Genomic DNA, 22,944 nt, shown 5'->3' on the forward strand with positions numbered 1-22,944 from the left:
CTGCTCTAGACATTATACTCCTATTTATGCAGGGCAAAATCCCATTGGCTTTTTTTGCCGACACATCACATTGTTGGTTCAGATTAATAATAATAATAACAACTACTACAATTACTACTACTTTATTCTTATAACCAGTCTCCATCTCCCCAAAGCGACTCAGAGTGGCTTACATAGGGACCAAGCCCAGAAGAAAACAGGATTCAAAATACAAATTAAAACACATAACAATAACAATATAATTAAAAACAATTAATCCAAGGAAATAAAAACATCACAAAATACATCAATGAATATCACAGAACCAAAAGTGGCCCTATTGAGAATTACAAGAGAAGCGCAGGGCTTGTGCAAAACACAGGACAATAGGACCAGGACTGGGAATAAAGTGCTGGAAACCGAAACAATAAATAAATTAGGACTGGGCAGTGACAGTTATGAGCTAACCTGTTATCCAAAAGTACATTGAAACATCAATGTTTTCAAGTCTTAGAATGCATTTCCTCCCATTTGAAAAGCTCATGAATGGCAATACTATGCATTTATGTTTGATTCACTTGATTACCTATTTAAGTGGTTATGAAGCTGAGAGAGGAAAGGAATAGGAAAGCATCTTAACTTTGTGTTATACAGATACGTTTACTGTATTGCCTATTGGAAGAATGTTTTCAAAAGTTACTGTACAGCATACCTCCCTCTTAACTCCCCTGATTCTTTTAGACATTCTCTGTCTCAGCTAAACATGTGTCAGTCAAATAAATACCTTTAACATAATCCAGATGTGCTATATGTGGCTTCATTAGTGACTTTTTCAGCAGGAAATGGAGAGCTCATGACTGTTTGGGGTGGGGGGATAGGGGAGAAGAAGAAATAGGTTTGGCTGAAGAAGGGAATGTCTCGTTCATTAAGATTCTTTCAGCCTCTTTTGCCCATACAAGGAAAGAGATGAGAGGGATTTCTAAATCATTCTTCTGTTGAAATAAGCTGAAAGGATGATGGCATTTTATTGAAGCTAATGGTTCAGTAAGAAAATACAGTGAAATTGCTAGAAGTTTACAATGCTAGCTAGTTTCATGTAATTCATACATTATGGCCCGGATACACCAGTGGCATGTAAAGAATTTGCCAGCATCCTGTTATAGAACTACATGCAAGGAGGAGGCTTAATCTGCCCTTCTTTCTGATTCTTCTTTCTGGATAAAAAAACCATTTTTTCTGGCAGGGACCAGAAAGATCCAAACAACCAAACTATACTTCAAATATATACAATAATGGTCCTGATGCCCTACTTTAAAATGTGCTGAGACTCAAAGGGAGTTTGCATCACAAGACACATGTGTCTTGTGATTCTTCCTTCTGTTTTTGAAAGCAAAAAAAACCCATATGCAAACATCCTTCTGAACACATACAAGCCCTTTGTCATCCCTAAATAGGTAGCCCTTTAGGTTAATACATTTACTTCAGTGCTTACATTGAATCCACTCTTATTTTACTAAGGTGCTCAAACTAGGCATGACGGTGGCAGTTTCATTCACTACCTACTGGAGCAGCTTAAAATAAAGTAGAAAGGTGTGTGTGGGTGGATGGGTGACCTGTAGTTTACCTTCCTGCATGCTTTTTCTCTGGCCACTAATTACTTCCCTCGGTCTATGACTCCATATGTGACTGCAGTTGAGAACGGTGACTTCAGAAGGGAATTGGAAAAAAGGGCAAATAATGAGATGGGATGAAGGTTCGGCTTCCCAACCTCATGAACCCCTTTTCCTTTTAAATGCAACTTCTCCCACTTGCTTCCTGTGATGAGGGCAGTCCTAGATTAAAACAGACAGAATTGCTACAGTTTGGTCGAGGCCCCAGCAAATTAGAAATATATATATATACACACACATATTGTGGGACACAAGATTTTATTACAAACATGCTGCCAGGTGGTAATTTTTGTGTTTTAACATGCTTTTAGGAATTGGCTGCATTGGACTTTTAACGGTGGGCTATTTTGTTGATTTTAATCTTTTGACTTTAAATGGATTCTTAAATACTAATTCTACAGACCATTTAATTTTGTTATAATATGTGCATATATGTGTGTGTGTGTGTTGAGAGAGAGAGAGAGAGAGAGAGAGAGAGAGAGCAAGAGCGAGAGAGCGAGCGCACTTGCTTCCAAATGGTGCCAAATCCATCTGAACCATTTTTACAGGAATTGGACAAAAACATGCTGAAGATATGCATTCTTTTGCTATCAAATGTAATTGTCCAAGCCCTGTACCAAAGTGATTTAATATGTTTTGATAGTTTTTATCTCTACATAATATCCTACTCCTAGTCAACTATGTGCTGCCACCATTTTAAAAAAAAGATTTGGAACATTATGGAAACAAACTCCAGTATGGTCTCTGTTATCCGACATAAACGGGCCAGCAGAATGTCGGATAACCGGGGAGAAGCAGCCAAATATAAATAAAGTATATTATTATTATTATTATTATTATTATTATTATTATTATTATTATTATTCCTTGAGTCCATCATTAGAGAAAAGCCAGGATAGAAATGAAATAACAATAATAACCTTAAGAGTAATAATCTCACCTGGTCTCTCCTCTCTTCCTAATTGTTCTTAGCTAGAAGGTTTTCTTTAAACAGAACTAGCACTGAATTGGTGGTGAAGGACTGGAGAAATGCAGTTGCAGCAGAAAATAGTGAAATAAAACTTGAGTTTGGAAAGAATGGGAAGGAAACCTTTCAACCAATCCTACTCTCATTGTCTATGTTTGCCTACAATAAGGTAAAGGTAATGGTTTCCCCTGACATTAAGTCTGGTTGTGTCCGACTCTGGGGGGGGGGGGTGGGGGGTGGGGTGGTGGTGCTCATCTCAATTTCTAAGCTGAAGAGTCGGCATTGTCCATAGACACCTCCAAGGCCATGTGGCCGGCATGACTGTATGGAAGGCCGTTACCTTCCCGCCGGAGCAGTACCTATTGATCTACTCACATTTTCATGTTTTCGTACTGCTAGGTTGGCAGAAGCTGGGGGTAACAGTGGGAGCTCACCCTGCTCCCCAGATTCAAACCACCGACCTTTCAGTCAGCTAGTTCAACAGCTCAGTGGTTTAATCCGCTGCACCACCGGAGGCTCTTACAATACTCAAAGTAATGGCATCTGTCTCTAAATTATAACAGAGCAACGAAACAGAAGGAAAGAAGGGAAAGGAATCAGCCTATCTTCACCAGTTATCCCCAGAATGTTGAAAAAAAAACCCAAACTCTATGAGTTTGGCCACCAAAATGCGAATCATAAGAAAATTGGGGGTTGGTGAAAGAAATTCCTCTCTTGATGGATTTTGAAAGGAACTCTGAAGTGGTCTATTGAAGTATCAACATGTTTTTGTTTACTTATGCAAAGTTTCTCAGACCTCCTTGTTAAACTTCCCATGTGCATACTATTAGTGTTGAATAAAAACATCCGTGGAACATATTAAACACCTTTTCATTTCTTTCCATGTTATTTCTACCTCTTGGTACTTGGTACCAAATTTCCTGTTGAAGAAAATCTCCAGAAACCCATCTACTTTGTTAAATGAGGTATACCTATCCATAGTTTATTCTACATGTGTTCGACAGACGCATGCTGTTTAAACGAAGCCTGAAATTCACACATCTCCGGAGGTCTGAAGTATTCCATGTTAAAAAAACACCTTAAGACAATTTTTTTTAAAAAAAAGAATTTAGAAACAACTTTAAAAAACTGAACAAAAATGCAAAAACAAATGTTTCCCTCTACATAAATTGATCAACCACTACTGCATAAATTATTGAGTTATAACATCATCCTGGAAGGCCATCCTAAACAATGTGCTTTATCCATACTATTAAAGGAACAAAGCAGAAATGAAGAGCCAGACTGGAGAATGATGACATAAAAGAAGCATCTTGTGTTCCCCTTTAGACACACTTAAGATACACTCTCTATATCACTGGATGCATTATCAGAGAGAAAGATACAGAATGCAAGAGTTAGAAACCTCTTAAGTCCTGAGCAAGCCAAAGTGTCAATTTTCACGCAGAAAGCCTCAAATAAAAATTATAACCAGTATTTTAAAACTGCTTTGTCAAAACAAAGAGGCATTAGACAACCCGAAAAATCTTATACTACACAAAAGCAGAAGAGATTGTTCTGAATAACTGAAGATCAAACCAGTCTGAGAACAGTTTATTCTAAGATATTATGGATGTTTTCCAAATTATGTTATGCAGATGTGAAATATTTACTCTATGCACACTAACTTAATGTTTTTTGTTATTATTGCAGGAACAGGAGCTATATTTAAAGTTATTAAGAAAAGAAAAAGAAACGTTTGCAGTTGGCTACTGCACCATGTATGCATAGTCTGCAAGACACACATTCCTTAAAAACTCAGACAACCTTAAGGATACAGATTTACTTAGAAGTAAAACATTTAATGACAGGACAGCCCATGTTGATTAAGGTTAGGGGGGAAAGGAGCTTACCTCATTTCTCATTTGATGGGTTAAGATCTTTGATACCAAAGCATGCCTCTCTTTTCCCCTAACTACAAAGACTTCTTTTTTTAGCTCATCGAAATCAAATTCCTTCTCTGCCTCCTTATGGAACTGTGATGTCAGAAGGCTGAGGGCTGGTTTATCAAAAGGGAGAGAGAGCGCAAGAGAGCGCAGAAGTTTTTCTCCCCACTCTCAAAGCATTCACACAAAGAGATGTTAGAAAGTAAATGTCAGGCTGGCTCTACGTGCAATATAAAAATGGGAATTTCCAGCCTGAGCCAGTAAGCCACAGCCATTGCTTTATAAGTCATTTTAGTTGATTGGATGAGGCAAGGATAATGAATGCACAAGAGACAGTGAAGTGTAGTGGTTTGAATGCCAGGAGGCCAGAGTTGAATCCCTGCTCAGCCACTGAAACCTTGGACAAGTTGCATTCTTTCAGGCTGGATCTACACTGCGATATAATGCAGTTAAACTGCATTATATGGATCTACAGTGACCATATGATGCAGATTTGAACAGCATTATAGTGCAGTGTAGATTCAGCCCTAGCCTCTGAGGAGGATTAGCGCAAACCTCTTTTGAATAAAACTTGCTATAATAAATGCCATAATAGCAAATGTTGCATCCTGGGCAAAACAGGTGAATAATTTGCTGACAATATCTGAAGGGCTTGTTTTGGAGTTTGCAGTCCAATGAAGTGCTAGAGTCCTTTAGCCTAGAATACCCTTCCATAAACTGCAAATCCCAGGACTGCTGAGGATGTTGCTATAGCAGCTAAAGTGGAATCAAGAGTGCTAGAACTGTGAAATACAGAAATCATCATCATCACCATCATCTTTATTTATAGACTATTTATTTAACTATTTTAACTGTTTTATTATTTTATTGTATTATGATATACTGGTAGTGATCCTGCCAGTTGTGTAAGCCGCCCTGAGTCCCCTCGGGGAGAAGGACGGGGTAGAAATATCGGAAATAAATAAATAAATAAATAAATAGACCGCCCTATCACTTCAAGGGGACTCAGGGTGGTTTCCAACACATATGGCAAGCATTCAGTGCTAACAAAATGTATCAACAAGTTACAATGTATCAAAACGAAATACATCAAACAATATAAAACAGCCTAATTGTAAACTTAATACCAAGTAAGAATATACCAAAAAATTGAACTAATGACCCTAGCAGACATTATTACATCATATAAATTGACACAAAATAAAACAAAACAACTGGACCCGTATTAAGAGTAGGATAGTTTCCAACAACTGACAGGCTGAGGTCAATTCCAGTATAGGCAGAATTTAATATATCTAAACAATGATGTATATCCACCTAGTACAGTGACAGTAATATTTTTAACATCTGACAGCAACTGTTCATCACATCTGTTAACATTTATGTTTATAGGTGTATATGCACCCATGTTTGTATTGGTATAGAATCTACAATAAATGTATATTGATAACATGTAGAGATCAAAGGAAAATATAGGAAAGAAAATACATCTAATACAACTCACTTGTTTTCTTTCTTACTTCTACCAGTATGTATTTGTGTTTGTTAGGTCCTTTTCTCATTCCCTTTTCTGAGGGAAAAGCAAGTTATTCTTTAAAGTACAAACCACAAATATCATCCAAGCTTTAGGGCATTTTAAAAATTGATTAAGTAAACACTTCCTTGACTAGAGAGAAAAAAAAGAAAATATACAAAAAATCCTGCAAATGTACTTTCATGTTTTAAGCCACCAATCACTGGGTTCTACTGAAGCAAATGCTGTTCCCAGTTGTAGAAGGGAATACCCCAGCTGTTTCCTCCTCTGTTCCACCATTTGTACTAATCTCAACTCAGTTTATGATATCATAAAAGGCAATTTAATATGCTTGTAAGTTTTTTCCTTCAGTGCCTGAATTATAATAATTTGCAATGATGACACATCAGCCTTTGACACTGATAAGGCTGGTGTAGGCTGATTAATTTACACTGCTGTTTTTGCTTCTGCTCTTTGCTACTTGGGGTTCTTGGTCTCTAGGCTGATGGTTTGGGAGCGGGGGAATCACTGCTGCAGGTTAACATGTTTTTAGCTAAAGTAATTGCTTATAAACCAAGTACAGAGATTGCAGAGACATTCTTGCTTTTAAAATAACATTATGATGTTTACAATATATATTAAGAATCAACCATAGCTGCTTATAACAGGCTATTCAATGAAAAGAAATGGCATCAGCAGCCTTAATGGTGGGGAACCACCTTGGATATATCAGCATCCTCTACGAATGTCCTTGCTTTTTTCTACAGCATTTTGCTATATGTACCAAATATTTCCATTGTTTTCTCTTCTCTCTAGAATCTATTAATGTGTCTCCTAATATTTCATTAACTCTTCCTGCTGAGTCCTCTTCAGATGACAGGGTAGTATCAGATTGCAACAACGGGCTTGTCGCATTTTCAGAATTGTTCTCAAGAGGTTCTGGTGATTGACATCAAGTCCTAGGAGTTGATGATTTTATTGGAGGCCATTTATGCTCACTGACAGTCTAAGACTGGATGTCTTGGCATGCTTACAGGTTTGCATATTCTTTTAGTTACCTCTAAAATAAGCTGGTGATTGTAGCTAGAAAATAGCCATTGTTTTTACATATGTATCCATTAAACAGGCTCCCGATGGCGCAATGGGTTAAACCTTTGTGCCAGCAGGACGGCTGACTGACAGGTTGGCGGTTTTAATTCAGGGAGAGCGGGTGATGTTAGTTCTAGCTTCCCATGTGGGAACATGAGAGAAGCCTCCCACAAGGTTGGTAAAACATCAAACATCTGGGCATCCATTTGGCGATATCCTTGCAAACGGCCAATTCTCTCACACCAGAAGCGACTTGCAGTTTCTCAAGTAACTCCTGACATGAAAAAAATTATTATGTGATTGTCACATCCACAGGGGATACATTACATGACAGATAACTGACCCTGTGGATAATCATGGACCCTATATTTTAACTGTACATGGGCTGGAAAGACCCCAAATAATTGCATGGAAGACTTAGAGAGGTCCACAAACACTTCTCAGGGGAATACCTTTCAGAAAATAGGTAAATGAAACTGGATATTGAATCAATGGATAAGCGAGTCATACTGCATATATCCACATTTGCTCAAATAAACTCTCTTACTTCATTTTATTTTCACACCAACCCTACATTGTAGAGCAGATTAAGAGGATGCCTGACTCAAAATCACTCTGTGGGATTAATGTCTCCATAGGAATTTGGACCTTTTATTTCTCAATCCAATTGCTATACCATCCTGATTATTTTAAAAGTAAAAAAGCATTCATTAATAACATTCAATATGTATAGATTTCACACTGGGGTATCTGGCATAAAGCATGTTATGAGGGGCTATCTGAAGGCCATTATCTCTATGCAATTTAAGTTTCATAGTTTCCATAAAAAACCACTCACATCTGTACATAAAACAACAATGGAGTGTTCTCTATTGAGATTCTCCAAAATGTTTTCCAACCTCACAGAATTACTATCTCTTGTACTTCCTAGGAAGATGGGCTCAGTTCTAAACAACACATCTGTTGGGTGTATGCTGAGATACATAAATAAATGTAATATAAATAAATATATCTGTAATTTGCAAAACTGGTTTAAAAATAAGGACAACCTTATTCAGCCTACAGTGAGCTCATGTAAGCATTCAGTGTCTAGGGAAAGTTTAGTTCTTAACTCGAAGAAATACAGTGTGTTCCCATAATGTATATCTTGCAAAACCAATTATATGAAATCCCTGTACTATAAATACATTTCGGAAGAGAACAAAAGGCATTCCTTTGTTTTTAGCATCCACCACCATTTCTTGCAGAAGAAACATACAATATTTAACTCCCTATTGTATGAGGGAAAAGCTATCCAGTATAATACAGTTTCAAAAAGAAAGCGAAATGTTGCTGACAATCGCAAACAAATTAAGGTGCTTGAAGTCAGTTTAATAGGACAGGAAACCAGGCCATCAAGACATTTACAAGCTAATGCAATTATAGGATAGATTGAAGAACACAGTCTCTACTGTAGAGCGGCAGAGGGAAAATCATTTTTGGGGTCGGTTAAAAGAGGTTGTCACAAATTCTCCAGAGTAAATTAACCTTACATAAATGAAAGATCCCTGTACAGAGCTGGGATTTCCAGCTAGGATCTTCACATAATAAGACTCCTTTATAAACAGCTATATTTGTACAAAAATTAATTGCCTACTTTGTTTTATATGACAGTAAGATTTACTCATAACAAATATATCACACATAGTGTCCAGGTCCAGTCCAAATTCTCCAGAGAATTTCCATTCTCTCTTTTATCATGCTGCTGCTGTTATTGTTCTTGTTCTTGTTGTTGTTGTGTGTCTTTGTTTCTAAATTATGACAATCATATCATGACCCTATCACAGGTTTTTGACTTATGACAATCCTATCACAGGGGTTTTCTTTGGCCCAGAGTATGTGACTTACCTAAGGTCTCTCAATGGATGTTCATGGCTTAATGGGATTTGAACACTGTTTTCCAGAGTCCGGGTCCAATGCTGAAACTATTGTGCTACACTGGCTCCTTAACTTTAACTGTATATGTATCATTAAGCAGGTTGTGTCACGGTAAAGGTTTTGCCCTGACATTAAGTCTAGTCGTATCCGACTCTGGGGGTTGATGCTCATTTCCATTTCTAAGTCAATGAGCCGGCGTTGTCCATAGACACCTCCAAGGTCATGTGGCCGGCATGACAGCATGGAGCGCCGTTACCTTCCTGCCAGAGCAGTACCTATTGTTCTGTTCACATTTGCATGTTTTCAAACTGCTAGGTTGGCAGAAGCTGGGGCTAACAGCGGGAGCTCACCCAGCTCCCCAGATTTGAACCACCGACCTTTCGATCAGCAAGTTCAGCAGCTCTGTGGTTTAATTTGCTGTGCCATCGGGGACTCCGTTTCACCCAAGTGTATGCTAAATAGGTCTGAGTGGTTTTCATTAAAAAGAACAAAACCTTCCCTCACATAGAAAACAAGGAAAACAGGGATATAGTTAAGCCTAGTTTCCCCCTGTCCTTTCTACTGAGAAGCAATCAAGCAGATTCAGAATTGGCCTGGAAGCCCCCCAACTGATCACAATTTAAGAGACTCACAATGACCCATGACTCAGTAGAATGCCATACAGTTTACATAAAGAAGAATTCATGTTTGACAGCTAGCTTTTCCAGTTAATACAAGAGCAGACTAATTTGCCAGGGTCAAGTTTTCACCATTAGCCATGCAACAAGGCAACATCACACCTCCAGGACTGTAGAAGTGTATCCCCTACCACTTGGCTTACAGTGGTGATTTCCATAGGAGACTGGGGTCATATGCAGCTCTTAACTTTGTCCACCGATAAGTTAAAAGGATAATGAAAAAATTCACCTGCCCAGAACCTAGAGAGATTAGTCAGACAGTCTGGTCTGCATTCATGTAATATAGTTTGGAACTAAATTGTATGGTTAGTTTAGATCCATATAATGCCGTTTAACTGCATTGAACTACATTACTTGAGTTTACACTGACCATATCATGCAGTGTAGATCAAACCTTACACTTTCCTATAATCAACTGTTTCTGGAAGATATTGAAGAGAGATCATTCAGTGGCATACACTACTGCTTCTCAAGCTACCCAATACAGGAATCAGGCTTTATTTTCCCAGTGTGCTAAGGAAAAGTCTTGCATTTGTGCCTGTTAACCTGTAATTGTTTCTTTCTTTCCTGGCAACTTGCCAAGGACAAACACACCTAGTCAAAGGATAGGTATGACAGGAGTTGTCATTCCTTTATACCTGGATGGCCATAGTTGCTTGTCCCATCTCTGGTACAAGTCTGATCACTTTGTCAAATGTATACAATAGCCTTTCAAAGAGCTGTTGCAATTCAGAACAGGAAATGCGCTTTTCCATTCTAAGAAATGAACTTTTTTTTTCCATTATTTGATTCTGGTAATCACAATAATTTGATAGACTTAGATTTTATTGTTTATATCTAAATAAGAATGTTAGAGGTTCTAGATTAAGGGCCTCATCACACTTGAGTATTTTCCCACTTCAATCCACTTTAAATGCTGTGACTGCCTCCTGCAGAATTCTGGGGTTTGTAGTTTAGGGAGGGACCTTAAAACTGCTTATCCAGAGAAGCCCTGGGTCCCCCTAAACTACAAGCCCCAGAATTCTGCAGGAGGCAGTCACAGCATTTAAAGTGGACTGAAGTGGGGAAATGCTCAAGTGTGATGAGGTCGCCAAAGTAAAACTCTATCATATGTAATCTGTCCATCTTTTGCAAATTCTCTATTAAATTAAAAATAAAGGTAAAAAAGATAGCAAAAGAGTGAAAAATCAGGTAATGCAATTAGGTAATTCTTTAGGTGAAGGCGCTGGATACACAGACTAGACAATAATATCCTTAAATTGCTTACTGACTGATTAGAGCAACTACTGACATCTTGCAGGCCTTTTCCTCCAGTTTGAAGGGAGGATGTGCCTTAAACAGGATTAAGAAGAGATCATGAGTAAGTCAGCTGTTTCAGAAAAATGAAACTGCAGAAACCACCTGATGGATCTGAAGCTAACTATTTAGCATCCCTGGGTAATATAGCTGGAAACGACTAAGCATATCAGATTCTTCATCACATCTATCAAAGGCAAGAACACCCCTGGACTTCAACACATCTTTTATTCACAGTTGTATAACACTTCATTTTATAAACTATTAGAGGTCTCACTACAAAGGGATGCTCTCAGCAATACTTTTGAAAAATCCATATGCCGAGTCAGCCAAACAATTCTGAAGTTGACCTTTTATCAGATGGGACCTGTATTTTAATAAACTCCATTGCTATGTTAGTTTTTCTTTGCTTGGTTTGCTTAAAGTATAAAGAACCCCAAAGAATGCTGTAAAACAGTATGCCATTAATATGATATTTTAAACAAAAACAAATGTTTCTAGTCCCATAAGCTCAATGTGTTTATTTTATCAGAGCAGGCTAAACTTTTGCTTATGAAATAAGATAGGAGCGTGTCAGACTCTTTCAAATAATTTTTTCAATCTTTTCAATGCAAGTTGGTTTAGTTTTATAGTGCAACAATAGGGACTTCTACGCAAAGCTAAGTGTTCATAATTCTGTGTGTATTACTAGGCTCTGCTTTGTTCTGCATGCATAGTATTACTAGATGTCTAGATTTGCATTACATGTTGCAAATATACAGTTGTGCTAACCACCTGTGGTTCCTAAAATATTACAGTAGAGTCTCACTAATCCAAGCCTCGCTTATCCAAGCCTCTGGATAATCCAAGCCATTTTTGTAGTCAATGTTTCCAATATATCGTGATATTTTGGTGCTAAATTCGTAAATACAGTAATTACTACATAACATTACTGCATATTGAACTACTTTTTCTGTCAAATTTGTTGTATAACATGATGTTTTGGTGCTTAATTTGTACAATCATAACCTAATTTGATGTTTAATAGGCTTTTCCTTGATCAGTCCTTATAATCCAAGATATTCGCTTATCCAAGCTTCTGCCGGCCCGTTTAGCTTGGATTAGTGAGACTCTACTGTATATGGAAAAACTATCACAAAATTGAAACATTTTATCAGTTTACTAACACTCCACTGAATTTGCAAATTCTGTGCACCAGCTGGATCATGCCCATACTTGTGATATTCCAAAAAACCCAGTTATTTTCTTATTTTAAAATAAATTAAGTCAGTTTATAGCATGTATAAGAGCATCTTTATATTAGTGTTGTGTGACTCGAAGTCATTTCCAGTTTATGGTGACCCTAAGGCGAACTTATCATGGGATTTTCCTGGCAATATTTGTACAGAGGGGGCTTCCTTTGCTTTCCGCTAAGGTTTTTTAGTCTAAAACCAAACCAAACCAAATGATGCAATCAAATAAAAAGATATCCAGTGTTCTACCATCACAGGAATGATATGTCTACAGTATCATCCTTTTTATAATTCTGAACAAATATGCATTCAATGTATTATTTTATGGTGTATTTGTGAGCTTTTAGCAAATGATCAAAATATCTCATTAAATATACTATTCAACAATGCAAGAACATATAATATGTAACAGCCTACACAGCATATTTAACTTCAACAGAGAAACTTAGAGAGTTTCTTGTAATTTATGGCTAATCAATAATTTGTGGAAAACATACTCATACACAAAATATTAAAAAATGAACTCTTAAATATAAATGAATTGACCAAAGTCATCAAAATACAGAGAACAAGTTTCCAGCCAAGAATGTTAAATGAAGTAAACTCAATACAAAATGTAGTGAAATATGGATACAGTGACAAAAACCCAATTAGTACAGACTCAGTGTATAGAAACATGTAGAAAAATGTGGTAAACCCTAGCCTAGTCCAAATAGTTTTAAAAATCCACATTGATGTAAAAACTTCAGTACTTTCTTCATTATTCTATGGTCCTCTTTTGGGGGGTTTCATTATTTGAGATTGCCCTCATTAATTTCATTGGACAATAACAGCAATGAGAAATGTAAAACCAGCATCCAAGTCCTTCGTTGTATGTAATGACATTTTAAATAGGTTTATTTCTAACAACTTTTAATTACTAAGCTATAGCCAGACAGATGCATATATGAGTCAGGGAGACCTACAGTGCAGAGTCTAATGCAAGATGCATCAATGATGCATCCATACTCTAGAATTCATGTGGTTTGGCACTACTTTAGCTGATATGCCTCAATGCATCCTGGGAATTCTAGTTTGGTGACACAAAACCTCTTTTTGGCAGAGAAGGCTACAGTCCTGGTAAAACCACAAATCTCAATATTCCATAGTGTTCAATCATGACAGTTAAAGTAGTATCAAACTGCATTTATTATAAAGTGCAGTCCAAGAGGGTGGGATTACAAGGATCTACATTATCCCTAAACTTAAATATTGATCCTCACGTAGATATACATGTGAGAAGAATTCAAATACATAGCCATGTTAGTTTGTAATATCAATATGACAAGGGATGCTACCAGATCACTTTACATGCATACGACATGGAAAAAGAAATGATACCAGTTGAGAAGACCAAGACAATCTCCCAAGTTTTTGCGATCATATTTTTCTTTCATAATCTTTCCTCCAAGATGTTGTTCTATTTCTCCAAAAGCACATGGATAACTTAAAAAAAGGAACAGAAAACATGGCATTCTCATCTTATCTGAGTGAGAATATAATTTAATGTTCAAAAATGTTCAGTGTCTTTATCCCAGAAGTAATATTGTCCATTAATCAATGCAGACATACAAATATAAGGTAAGATCCAAATGGTTGCCTTGGGCTGACCTAAGGGGCTTTGATAGATCAAACAAATTTTGCCCAAGTAGCTTGATTGTTCTTTGGATCCAGTTACTGACCTAAATCCAAAATATACTTCACCCTTGATACTATGAGGACTGTAGTTCCTAGTTTTTACTTGGGAGGCTATGAGGGATGATTCATTCCCAATCCTATTACCATCCTCTTCTTGCTTTCTCATGCACAGAAGGCATAGAGCACAACAAAATTTTGTTTCCCCCCTTCCTCCCATAATGTGTATCTAGTTCCAACTACTTTGGTATTATCTGCTGGGAAACTTCTTCTTTTAAATGTTTTCTCTTGGTCTTCCCTCATGTTATACAAAATGTTATGGAAATTTGAAATTTTATAGTCAGCATGATGTCCAAATGGAGGATGACAAACCAAGGGAGTCTTCCTATCATACATTCCTTGCAAATAAAGATGCATTTACATCTGGATATGTCTCATCTGCTTTAAAGATCACATTTATCGGTTTCATGTCCTTGGGCTATGCTTAGCTTTTTATAGCCTTGGAAATTCCAAGACCATTTTTTTTCAACAACTGAAGGACTGCTCAGTGAATTACATTTTCATTTTTTAAATTTCTGGCAAAATACAGAAAATGATCTTAAAGTAGACTCCCAGTTAACCGGCAGCGATGGGATTGGTAGATGACAGATAAATGTAGTTTCTGCTTGCTTGAGAATTACATTTAAAAACAGACCTAGCAAATATACCTGATACCATACCATAAACTCTGTATTGTAATGTATATGATTATTTTTGTACTATTATATTGTGTTATGATATATTGTTTTATTTTGTCACATTGTATGGTGTCTGGGCATGGCCCCATGTAAGCCGCCCCGAGTCCCCATTGGGGAGATGGTGGCGGGTTATAAATAAAGTTTTATTATTATTATTATTATTATTGACTTGATACTAATATTAAAATATTAATATTAAAATACAGTAATTAAAAGCAAATTAAGGCAGACTTAATGTAATTCAGTTTTACTATATTATAATAACAGCCTTTTAATTTAAATTATTATTTCTTTGATTTTTTTTGCTCGTTGCTTGAGAGTTTGGTTGCTTGAATACTGGTTGAGCGCCTACTGTATGAGATTAAAGAAATAAGTTTGAGCATGAATTTGGAGCATATTGCAGTCTCTGACTACCTGAAGGCTATTTTTACATGGGACCAGAAAGGAAAATAATTGGTAGAAGCAACCGCCATACTTGTCGGTTTCCTAACCTTATGTATATTGCATTAGATCTAGACTATGCCTGTTCCTCTGTCAAATTTATCTAAATACAGGCTCACTGAAGTATCTTAAAAAGAAGCTCCTTTTCAGAAAGTCCTTTTACACCTGCCCAACTCCGAAATGTTTCTTCCATAGACACTGCTTAGCTAGAAGTCTTTCATTAAAATGGAGATGGTTAAGGAGGACTGGCAATACATATTTCAGTGACTGGTTACAGTGGTGTCTCTGCAATAAACCTTGAAAGAAAGTTTGTGCTGGAAAAAAACTGGATTCTACTGTCATTTAGTCCTAATACAGTTGCGCTTCCAAAATCCCTTACTGAGCATGCTATGAACAGGAAAACAGAGAGAAAAGGAGAAAGGGGATCAGCATATCTCACCAGCTCATTCCAGCATGTTAAGAAAAGGAGAGATGTTAAGTACGGCTGTCAAAATGGAAATCACCACAAAAATGGAGACTGGTCAAAAAAATTTAGTCTTAGCTATATTTTGTAGGAGGGAAACTTTCAAGTGATGTCTAGAAGGCTCAAAACATTTCCTTTAGATGACTTAGTTGTTTGATTTCACACATGCATATTGTTAGTTTTGAACAAAACTTATCTTGAAACATGTTGAACTGCTCTTCATTTTTTGTTTTGGAGGAATCTCTCTCTATTCTTTCCATGTCATTTCTACCTCTGGTAAAGAAGTAATGTACAGGAAAACATCTACTTTGTTAAGTGAGGTATACCTGTATGAAGGAGCATTACTCAAAAAGATGATGATAGGAATCTGTTTTGTCATGAAGATGAACTTGTGTCACTGCTACTGGCTGTCTTCATAAAACCCAGAAAAGTCTCTAAATACCCTACAGTTACTTAAGTTTAACTCCAAACCCTTTTGAAGCAAAATGAAAAATCCCTGGCAGAGTTCAGTGGATTTCAGCTTTAAGATTTGCAAATCCACTACAACAGATGTCTCTCAGCAAAGGTCCACACAAAACATGGGTAGTTAAGATGCTATTTAGTTTAGACTCCAGTACTGCATTTCTGAATTTTTGGGGGCAATCTTGTAGTTTAATCCAAAAAATGGTTTTTGGCAGTAAATTACACTGAAGTTAATAATAAGCCTGTCTAATTGAGTCGACTTGCATTTTGAGTAAGGATAAACATCTCTCTCTGCACAGGCCTAAAAGCATGCTTGCTTTCAAGGCTACAGTGCTGTGGGTGGTATCAGAGGTGGTAGAAGTACAGTATATCGACACCAACTACAAAATAAAAAAATATATAATATTAAATCTGTAGTCTGAGAATACTTATTTGCATAGAAATTTAGGAAAGTTTAAAAGATAAAGGTTTCTTCTGATGTTAAGTCTAGTCGTGTCTGACTCTAGGGGTTGGTGCTCATCTCCATTTCTAAGCTGAAAAGCCAGCCTTGTCTGTAGACACCTCCAAAGTCATGTTGCCAACATGACTGCATGGAGCGCCGTTACCTTCCCACTGGAGTGGTACCTATTGATCTACTCACATTTGCATGTTTTTGAACTGCTAGGTTGGCAGAAGCTGGGGCTAACAGTGAGAGCTCACCCCACTCCCTGGATTTGAACTGGTGACCTTTTGGTCAGCAAGTTCAGTGGTTTAAGCCGCTGTGCAACCAGGGGCTCCTTAGGAAAGTTTGCTTTTTCAAAATCAAATAAATACATTTTATGTTCTATGAAAGTAAATAGCCTGGTGCTTCAAGTGCCTTGTGCTTTCATCTTACTATTTGTTATTACTAATCAATACATATTTCCATTTATAAAGGAATTGGAGTTGGACAATAAAAAATAGAGTGTCAATCAAAGGGGTTGGTGTACCACAGCCCTATTTGTTTTAACAAAATCACAGGAATCTATTTTTTATAAAATCAGACCACTGATTGAACTACTTTGGCAAAATACATCAAAATACATTCTGTATGACTGACAATAGTCTCCGACACTGGAGGTCCCAGGGATTGAAACTTAAGCCTCCAAAAACTTAGGATAGTTATAGTACTTCTCAAACTTCTGCTTGAAGGGGAGCTCACTGCCTTTGAAACTAATTGGAACTTGAAGATTAGAGCTGTCGGAATATTGGCTATTGCTGTCTGAAGTTAAGACCTGGGGGAAAAACAGAAATGTAAAAACCCGAAAATTGAAGAAAAGTTGGAAGAAACATGATAATGGAAAACTGTCTATTAGAGTGATGACTAAAATGTGTAAGACAGGGTGTTCATATACTTATTCCTCAAAAATTATTTTGAAAAACTGTATTAACAGAATGTCATATGTCCAAAGAAGTGACCAAAGGTCTGAAAACCAAGCCTTATGAGGAATGATTCAAGAAGCTGGGTATGTTTTAAACATCGAAATGAGAAGATTGAGAGATGACGTGATTGCCATTTTAAATATCTGAAGGGATGTCTTGTAGAAGATGGAGTAAATGTGTATTCTGCTGCTGCAGAGATGAGAACAAGGATCACTGAATTTAATTATAAAGAATTAGAAAAGATGAGATTCCATTTAAATATTACAAATAATAATAATAATAATGATAATGATAATAAAACATATTTGTATGCCGCCGCCACCACCAGGGACTTGGGGTGGCTCACAAAAAGTACTCAGTAGTGCAACAATATACAAATACAACAAGGTATAAAAAGTATAAATCAATAACAACATACATTTACCCCAACAAATTTGCATAAAACATATAAAACCCCTATTAAGTTAAAAGATACAATAAAACAGCGAAGGCTGCGGATATAGCAGGATGTACACAATATCATAAAGAATTTCTTTACTTTAGTAACTCTTCAGCAATTGAGCAGACTATCTCAGAGGGTGGCTGATTATCTTTGTGGAAATTTTCAAACAGAGTTTAGATGGGCATTTCTCAGGTGTATTTTAGGACTTTATTGCACGGACATGGCAAATCAGTGTAGAAACAGGACATCACCTTCAGTGGCAGTCCCTATTGCAAATGCTATCTATCTTTGGTCCACCACTTCCCAGAACAAACCTTTCCCTTGCTTTTGAAAATGTACAGTAACCGGTGATGGCAATTCTTGGTCTTGGTTCCTTTCCTCAGTTCTTTTTATGCAAATTAATGTTTTATGTCTGCTTCACATTGCTGAGAACTACAGGAGACAAAATAATTTTCTCTATTTTATTAATACTGATGGTTCTTCCATTTCTATTCTCTCGCCCCCAAGCCCCGTTTCCTGTTAATAAGCTGGAAAAAATGAAAGGTTCCTTACATATGCTATAACTTCATCTGCAACAAATATTAAATACTGACATTGTTTCAAAATTTCTTAACATAGATCTCCAGGTAATCAACATCACCAAAAGGTTCAGAAGCTGTGCATTTTCTTTCAGTATAATTCAAGACTTGGATGCCTGTTTACAAAGTCCCAATAGACAGCTGGCATTGGTGCAGTGGACTGAGGGTTGGACTAAGACATGGGGAGGCCAGGCTTCAATGGATATCCTCTGGATGACCTTGAGCAAGTCACAATCTCTCAGGCTTGGAGGAAGGAAATGGAGAAAGCCTATTGAACAAATCTTGCCAAGAAAACCCTGTGATAGGTTTGCCATAGGATCACCATAAGTTGGAAAGAATTTGAAGGCACCCAAAAACAACAAAAGACTTTGAGGTCTAAATATCCAAAGAAGTGGTGCACCTCATCTCATATCAGCTTGTTCATCCTTTATGGTATTTGTTGAAGTCCATCTTAATATATCTTTCATTGAAGAAATAAATACAGGCCTTTCTTAGCAGAAGTTATGAAATGCATTTTATATGCAAGAGTATGTGGTACCAACATATTTCTTTTCAAATATTATTTTTATTTTTCTGTTTTTTATTTGCTAATTGCTGACCAGGATCACGAAACTCAGAATTGTGGTTAATATGCTCATCCCTAGGTACAGATGCATATGGATGTAGCCCAATGTAATACAGGTTTACTTCCGTATCAAAGAGCTGTGCAGAAGTCTTGGTACTGTGCTGCAACAGAGGTGCTTTTAAGAAAATGATTCGCAAACTAACCAAAACATTGCAAGGTATGCAATATGATTAAATTCTCACTAGTTCAGCAGAGATACCAGTTATGTACACACCATGGAATACACTTAGAATTGATATACTGGTTCTCTTATATTCAAACTGTTACAAGTACATTCCTTCTTTCAAACTGTTGCAAGTACATAATCTTTACAACTCTATAAACTCTATACCAGTGGTTCTCAACCTGTGGGTCCCCAGATGTTTTGGCCTTCAACTCCCAGAAATCCTAACAGCTGGTAAACTGGCTGGGATTTCTGGGAGTTGTAGGCCATAACACCTGGGAACCCACAGGTTGAGAACCACTGTTCTATACTATAAAGTTTGGCATGCAGGGGTGGCCAGAAGACCAAGGAGCCTTTGGAATTCCCAGCCAGAGAGTTCAAGTTCACTTTATTACGATCAATGACCAGTTCGAAAGAAGAGGGACATAGTCTCGTACAAGCATATCAGAGTTATGAGTTAAGAGCCAGAGAGGTCCTCGGCTTCCCTACATTTCCCAGAATTCTGCAGGAGCAAACTGGGTGACCAGGGCTTTAGAACTCTAATATGATATTGTTCCTAATCTCTGGATCGTATCTTTATTTCTTCATAACCAAACACTCCCATCTTACACTATGCATTACCTTCCATACAAACTTCTGTGCTGCAAGTGATTGAAGAAGGAGGAAAGTGGGGACCCAAGGTCATTTTTAGGATTCCAGGTCTCTCTTAACACCCTTTCAGGAAAAAAAAAAAAGGGGGGGTCCAAAATCATTCCCCATCCATCCTGCACTTTTACCACACTTTTGGCACCTCTGGGAGCATTACAGAAGTTTTAAAAAGATTGGGATTTGAACTGGAAGTTTGCCTACAGGTGATTCCTTTCTTTTAAAAATCCTCTCCAAGATCAAAATAGGAGAAAATACAAAATGAAACCATTTTGGGGGGGGGGGGGGTTAAAAATGTTCAGGCAGAGTGGGAAATTGGTGCAATATTTCAAGGTCCCATGGAAAGCCAACTTCTGACACTCATTTAACCTAGCCAGAGAGAGTTTATTTATTAAAGTTATACATTATTTCCTGCTTACTAGAGACCCCAAGATGGCAACCATAACAAACAAAAAACAAATCCAATCAATCTGCTGTTTCTAGGGCAGGGGTAGTCAATGTCTGGCCTCCAAGACAGATGTACCCACATACTTTTGGACCTCTCCTTCTTGGTCCCATGCCAACTTTGAACCCCCAGCCCTTTCCAACCCCACCTGCTCTTGTCCATACAATATTAAATCAGATTGGGACCCTCATGGGGTTCAATCAGTATCAGTGCTGAATGGTCAACTGCAGAAACTGAGAAGCACTACCCAAAAAGCAACACCAGGAGAAGCTACTCATTCAAAGCAGACTCTGAAGTAGCACGCTCCAAAGTTTCCACCACCAATATCTCCTGGCAGGTTTCTCCGAGTTATCCAACACCTCACTGCTCCAGTTTCCTTTCTGCTACAGCCAGTTCCACTCAGACATAGAAAACAACAAAGTAACATGGAAACCCTTGATCTAAACAAGGGAGAGATGCCTCAATATGAAATAACAAGCTAAGGGATGCCTCAGTATGAAACAGTGGTCACAAACATGGGCTCAGAGCATGAGTGGACAGGGGAAAGGAATCCCCTTAGCCAAGGAAAATGTGATCCCATATTTCATTATTTGTATCCTGCTTTTATCGCAACAAAGGGTCTAAGACAACTTATAGCATGGTTAAAAAGGATACAGCCCATCCCATGCTTTGTTTCCTATCCAGTGTCCACCCTCCTTCATGCCTCAGCTCAAACACTATGCAAGAAAAGGAGGAGGAAATGGAAATAAGCCGGCAAGCATGCCTCCCATCCTTCCTTCAAAATCAAGAGGGAGACTAATTGATAAAGTTGCTGCTATTCCACAGATTCACATGCAAAGGGGTGAAGAAGGCTGGATGGACTTTACTAGGAATTGAATAAATTAACTGAAGTCAGATGAAGTATGTGTGTGATTAAGAAAGAAAGAGGATGTTTATTATCATTAGTTTTCATTACCATTATCTTTCATGATATCCAGCACCCCCTTCACCACACTGAGATTTTCTGGATGGTGAAATGGCACACATGTTTATATGTGTGTGGCAATGGATATGTGTTTGTGCTGGGAGTGATAGTGAACATATTATGAATGAGTAGCATTTGCCCTTATATGCCTATGCACAAATTCATGGTGTGTGTATGTATGCACGCAGATTGTCTCTGGCTGCTGTCTTTGAGCTTACCGACTTTTGGCTCTGGCCTCACCCACCCCTGACATGTGGCCACAGACAGATTATCCTCAAAGGAATGTGGTCCTTGTTGGAAGGGGGTGGGGGTGGATTTCCACCCCTGCTGTACCGTGACTAGGAAACAAAGTCCTGGATGGGTGGATCAACGCAAATTAAATGGTGTCCATGTGTGCAGTCACACAGAGAGGAGCAAGCTTCATTTGTAATAGCTAATGCCACGATGGGAAAGCAAGCAGCTATAAGTCTCACTGTCCCCAAATGCACCATGTAACTTTCTCCCACATAAATGAAAACACGCTATTTATTCCAACAGAGGAAAAATAAAGTGCTTGCTAGTATGGCAAGGGAAAACACAACATTTTCTCCCCAAACACCGGGTGGGTTTAACTCCCACCCAGCAATGTGCAACAACCCTCTGCACACACATATATGCTGGCCCTGTGTACACTTTTGACAAAGCTCCCTCCCTCTGAAAAATTGGTATTTTGCAAAAGAATATGTACACATAAAAAATAATAACAAGACTTGAAGAAAGGCAAAATCTGTGATGCTGCCTATGGAAATCTCAACAACAAATCTATCACCTCCAGCCCTTAAAACAAACCGCTCTATCTCTATCGGTCTGTCTGTCTATCTATCTATTAAAATTGGATCATTGCTTAATTCTGTAATTCATTTACTTCCCTATAGTGCATCTTTTTGAATTCAAAAATATGCAGGACGTACAGACTTTCCAATACTGCTATATCTTTAGTTTAAAATCGCATAAATAAAAATCAATTCATAATCAGTGGAAAGAAAGAGCTTATTATTATCCAACACATTACTTCTATTACAGAGGCACATACACTATTCAGGAAAAATGCAAAATAAATGTTTCTTACCCTCAAACTTTGTTCCATCGATAGACAGAGTACCTGCCAAGGCGCCGTGTATCTAAACATCTTTGGCAATCTCACCAAGTATTTTTTTTAAACGGTTAAAGGCACGCTGAATCTTTCAGCTGGTTGGGTTACGTTTTATTCAGAAGATTCAACATGAGAAAATTGTTAAAGTTATATTCCTCAAGGGTCTCTTGAGCCTGAATTACAAGCTGCAGTAACAACCATTTGCACCCAGGGGAACTGAATAAGTAATTCACTAAGAGGCTTTCTTTCCTGGGAAGAGCTTAGCTCAAACTCAATTAGGAAAAAATAGGATGATAGCCTCTGAAGCTCCCAGTTCACAAAGCCATGGTTTTGACAATGGACAGTACAGATGAATTTGGATGACAAATCACTGGAATGAGCAGCAGCAAATATCAGGTTCATATGTTTCCCTCATGTTCCTTGCCTTTTCATTTCCTTTTTTTTAAAACTAAGCATTCATTGTCATTTTACTCACCCGCCTTTAAAAAACCCCACCCCTTGGTTAAT

The 22,944-nt window shown here is 37.6% G+C and overlaps 1 protein-coding gene across 10 annotated transcripts in view; it reads right to left on the bottom strand.

The window, feature by feature from the left end:
- palm2akap2 (PALM2 and AKAP2 fusion) overlaps window positions 1–22,944 on the bottom strand; it is a 408,244-nt gene that overhangs the window by 39,777 nt on the left and 345,523 nt on the right. Inside the window, exon 1 of one of the 10 annotated variants that reach the window (XM_008103443.3) lies at window positions 4,509–4,610. The exons of the other annotated variants lie outside the window; for them this stretch is intronic. Coding sequence (XP_008101650.2) covers window positions 4,509–4,520 — 12 coding nt within the window. The 5' untranslated portion in view covers window positions 4,521–4,610. Of the gene's footprint in view, window positions 1–4,508; window positions 4,611–22,944 lie in introns of those variants that run through there. 10 annotated transcript variants of the gene reach the window in all.

This window comes from Anolis carolinensis, chromosome 2 (genome assembly GCF_035594765.1).
Source record: "Anolis carolinensis isolate JA03-04 chromosome 2, rAnoCar3.1.pri, whole genome shotgun sequence".
NCBI classification, from domain to species: domain Eukaryota; kingdom Metazoa; phylum Chordata; class Lepidosauria; order Squamata; family Dactyloidae; genus Anolis; species Anolis carolinensis.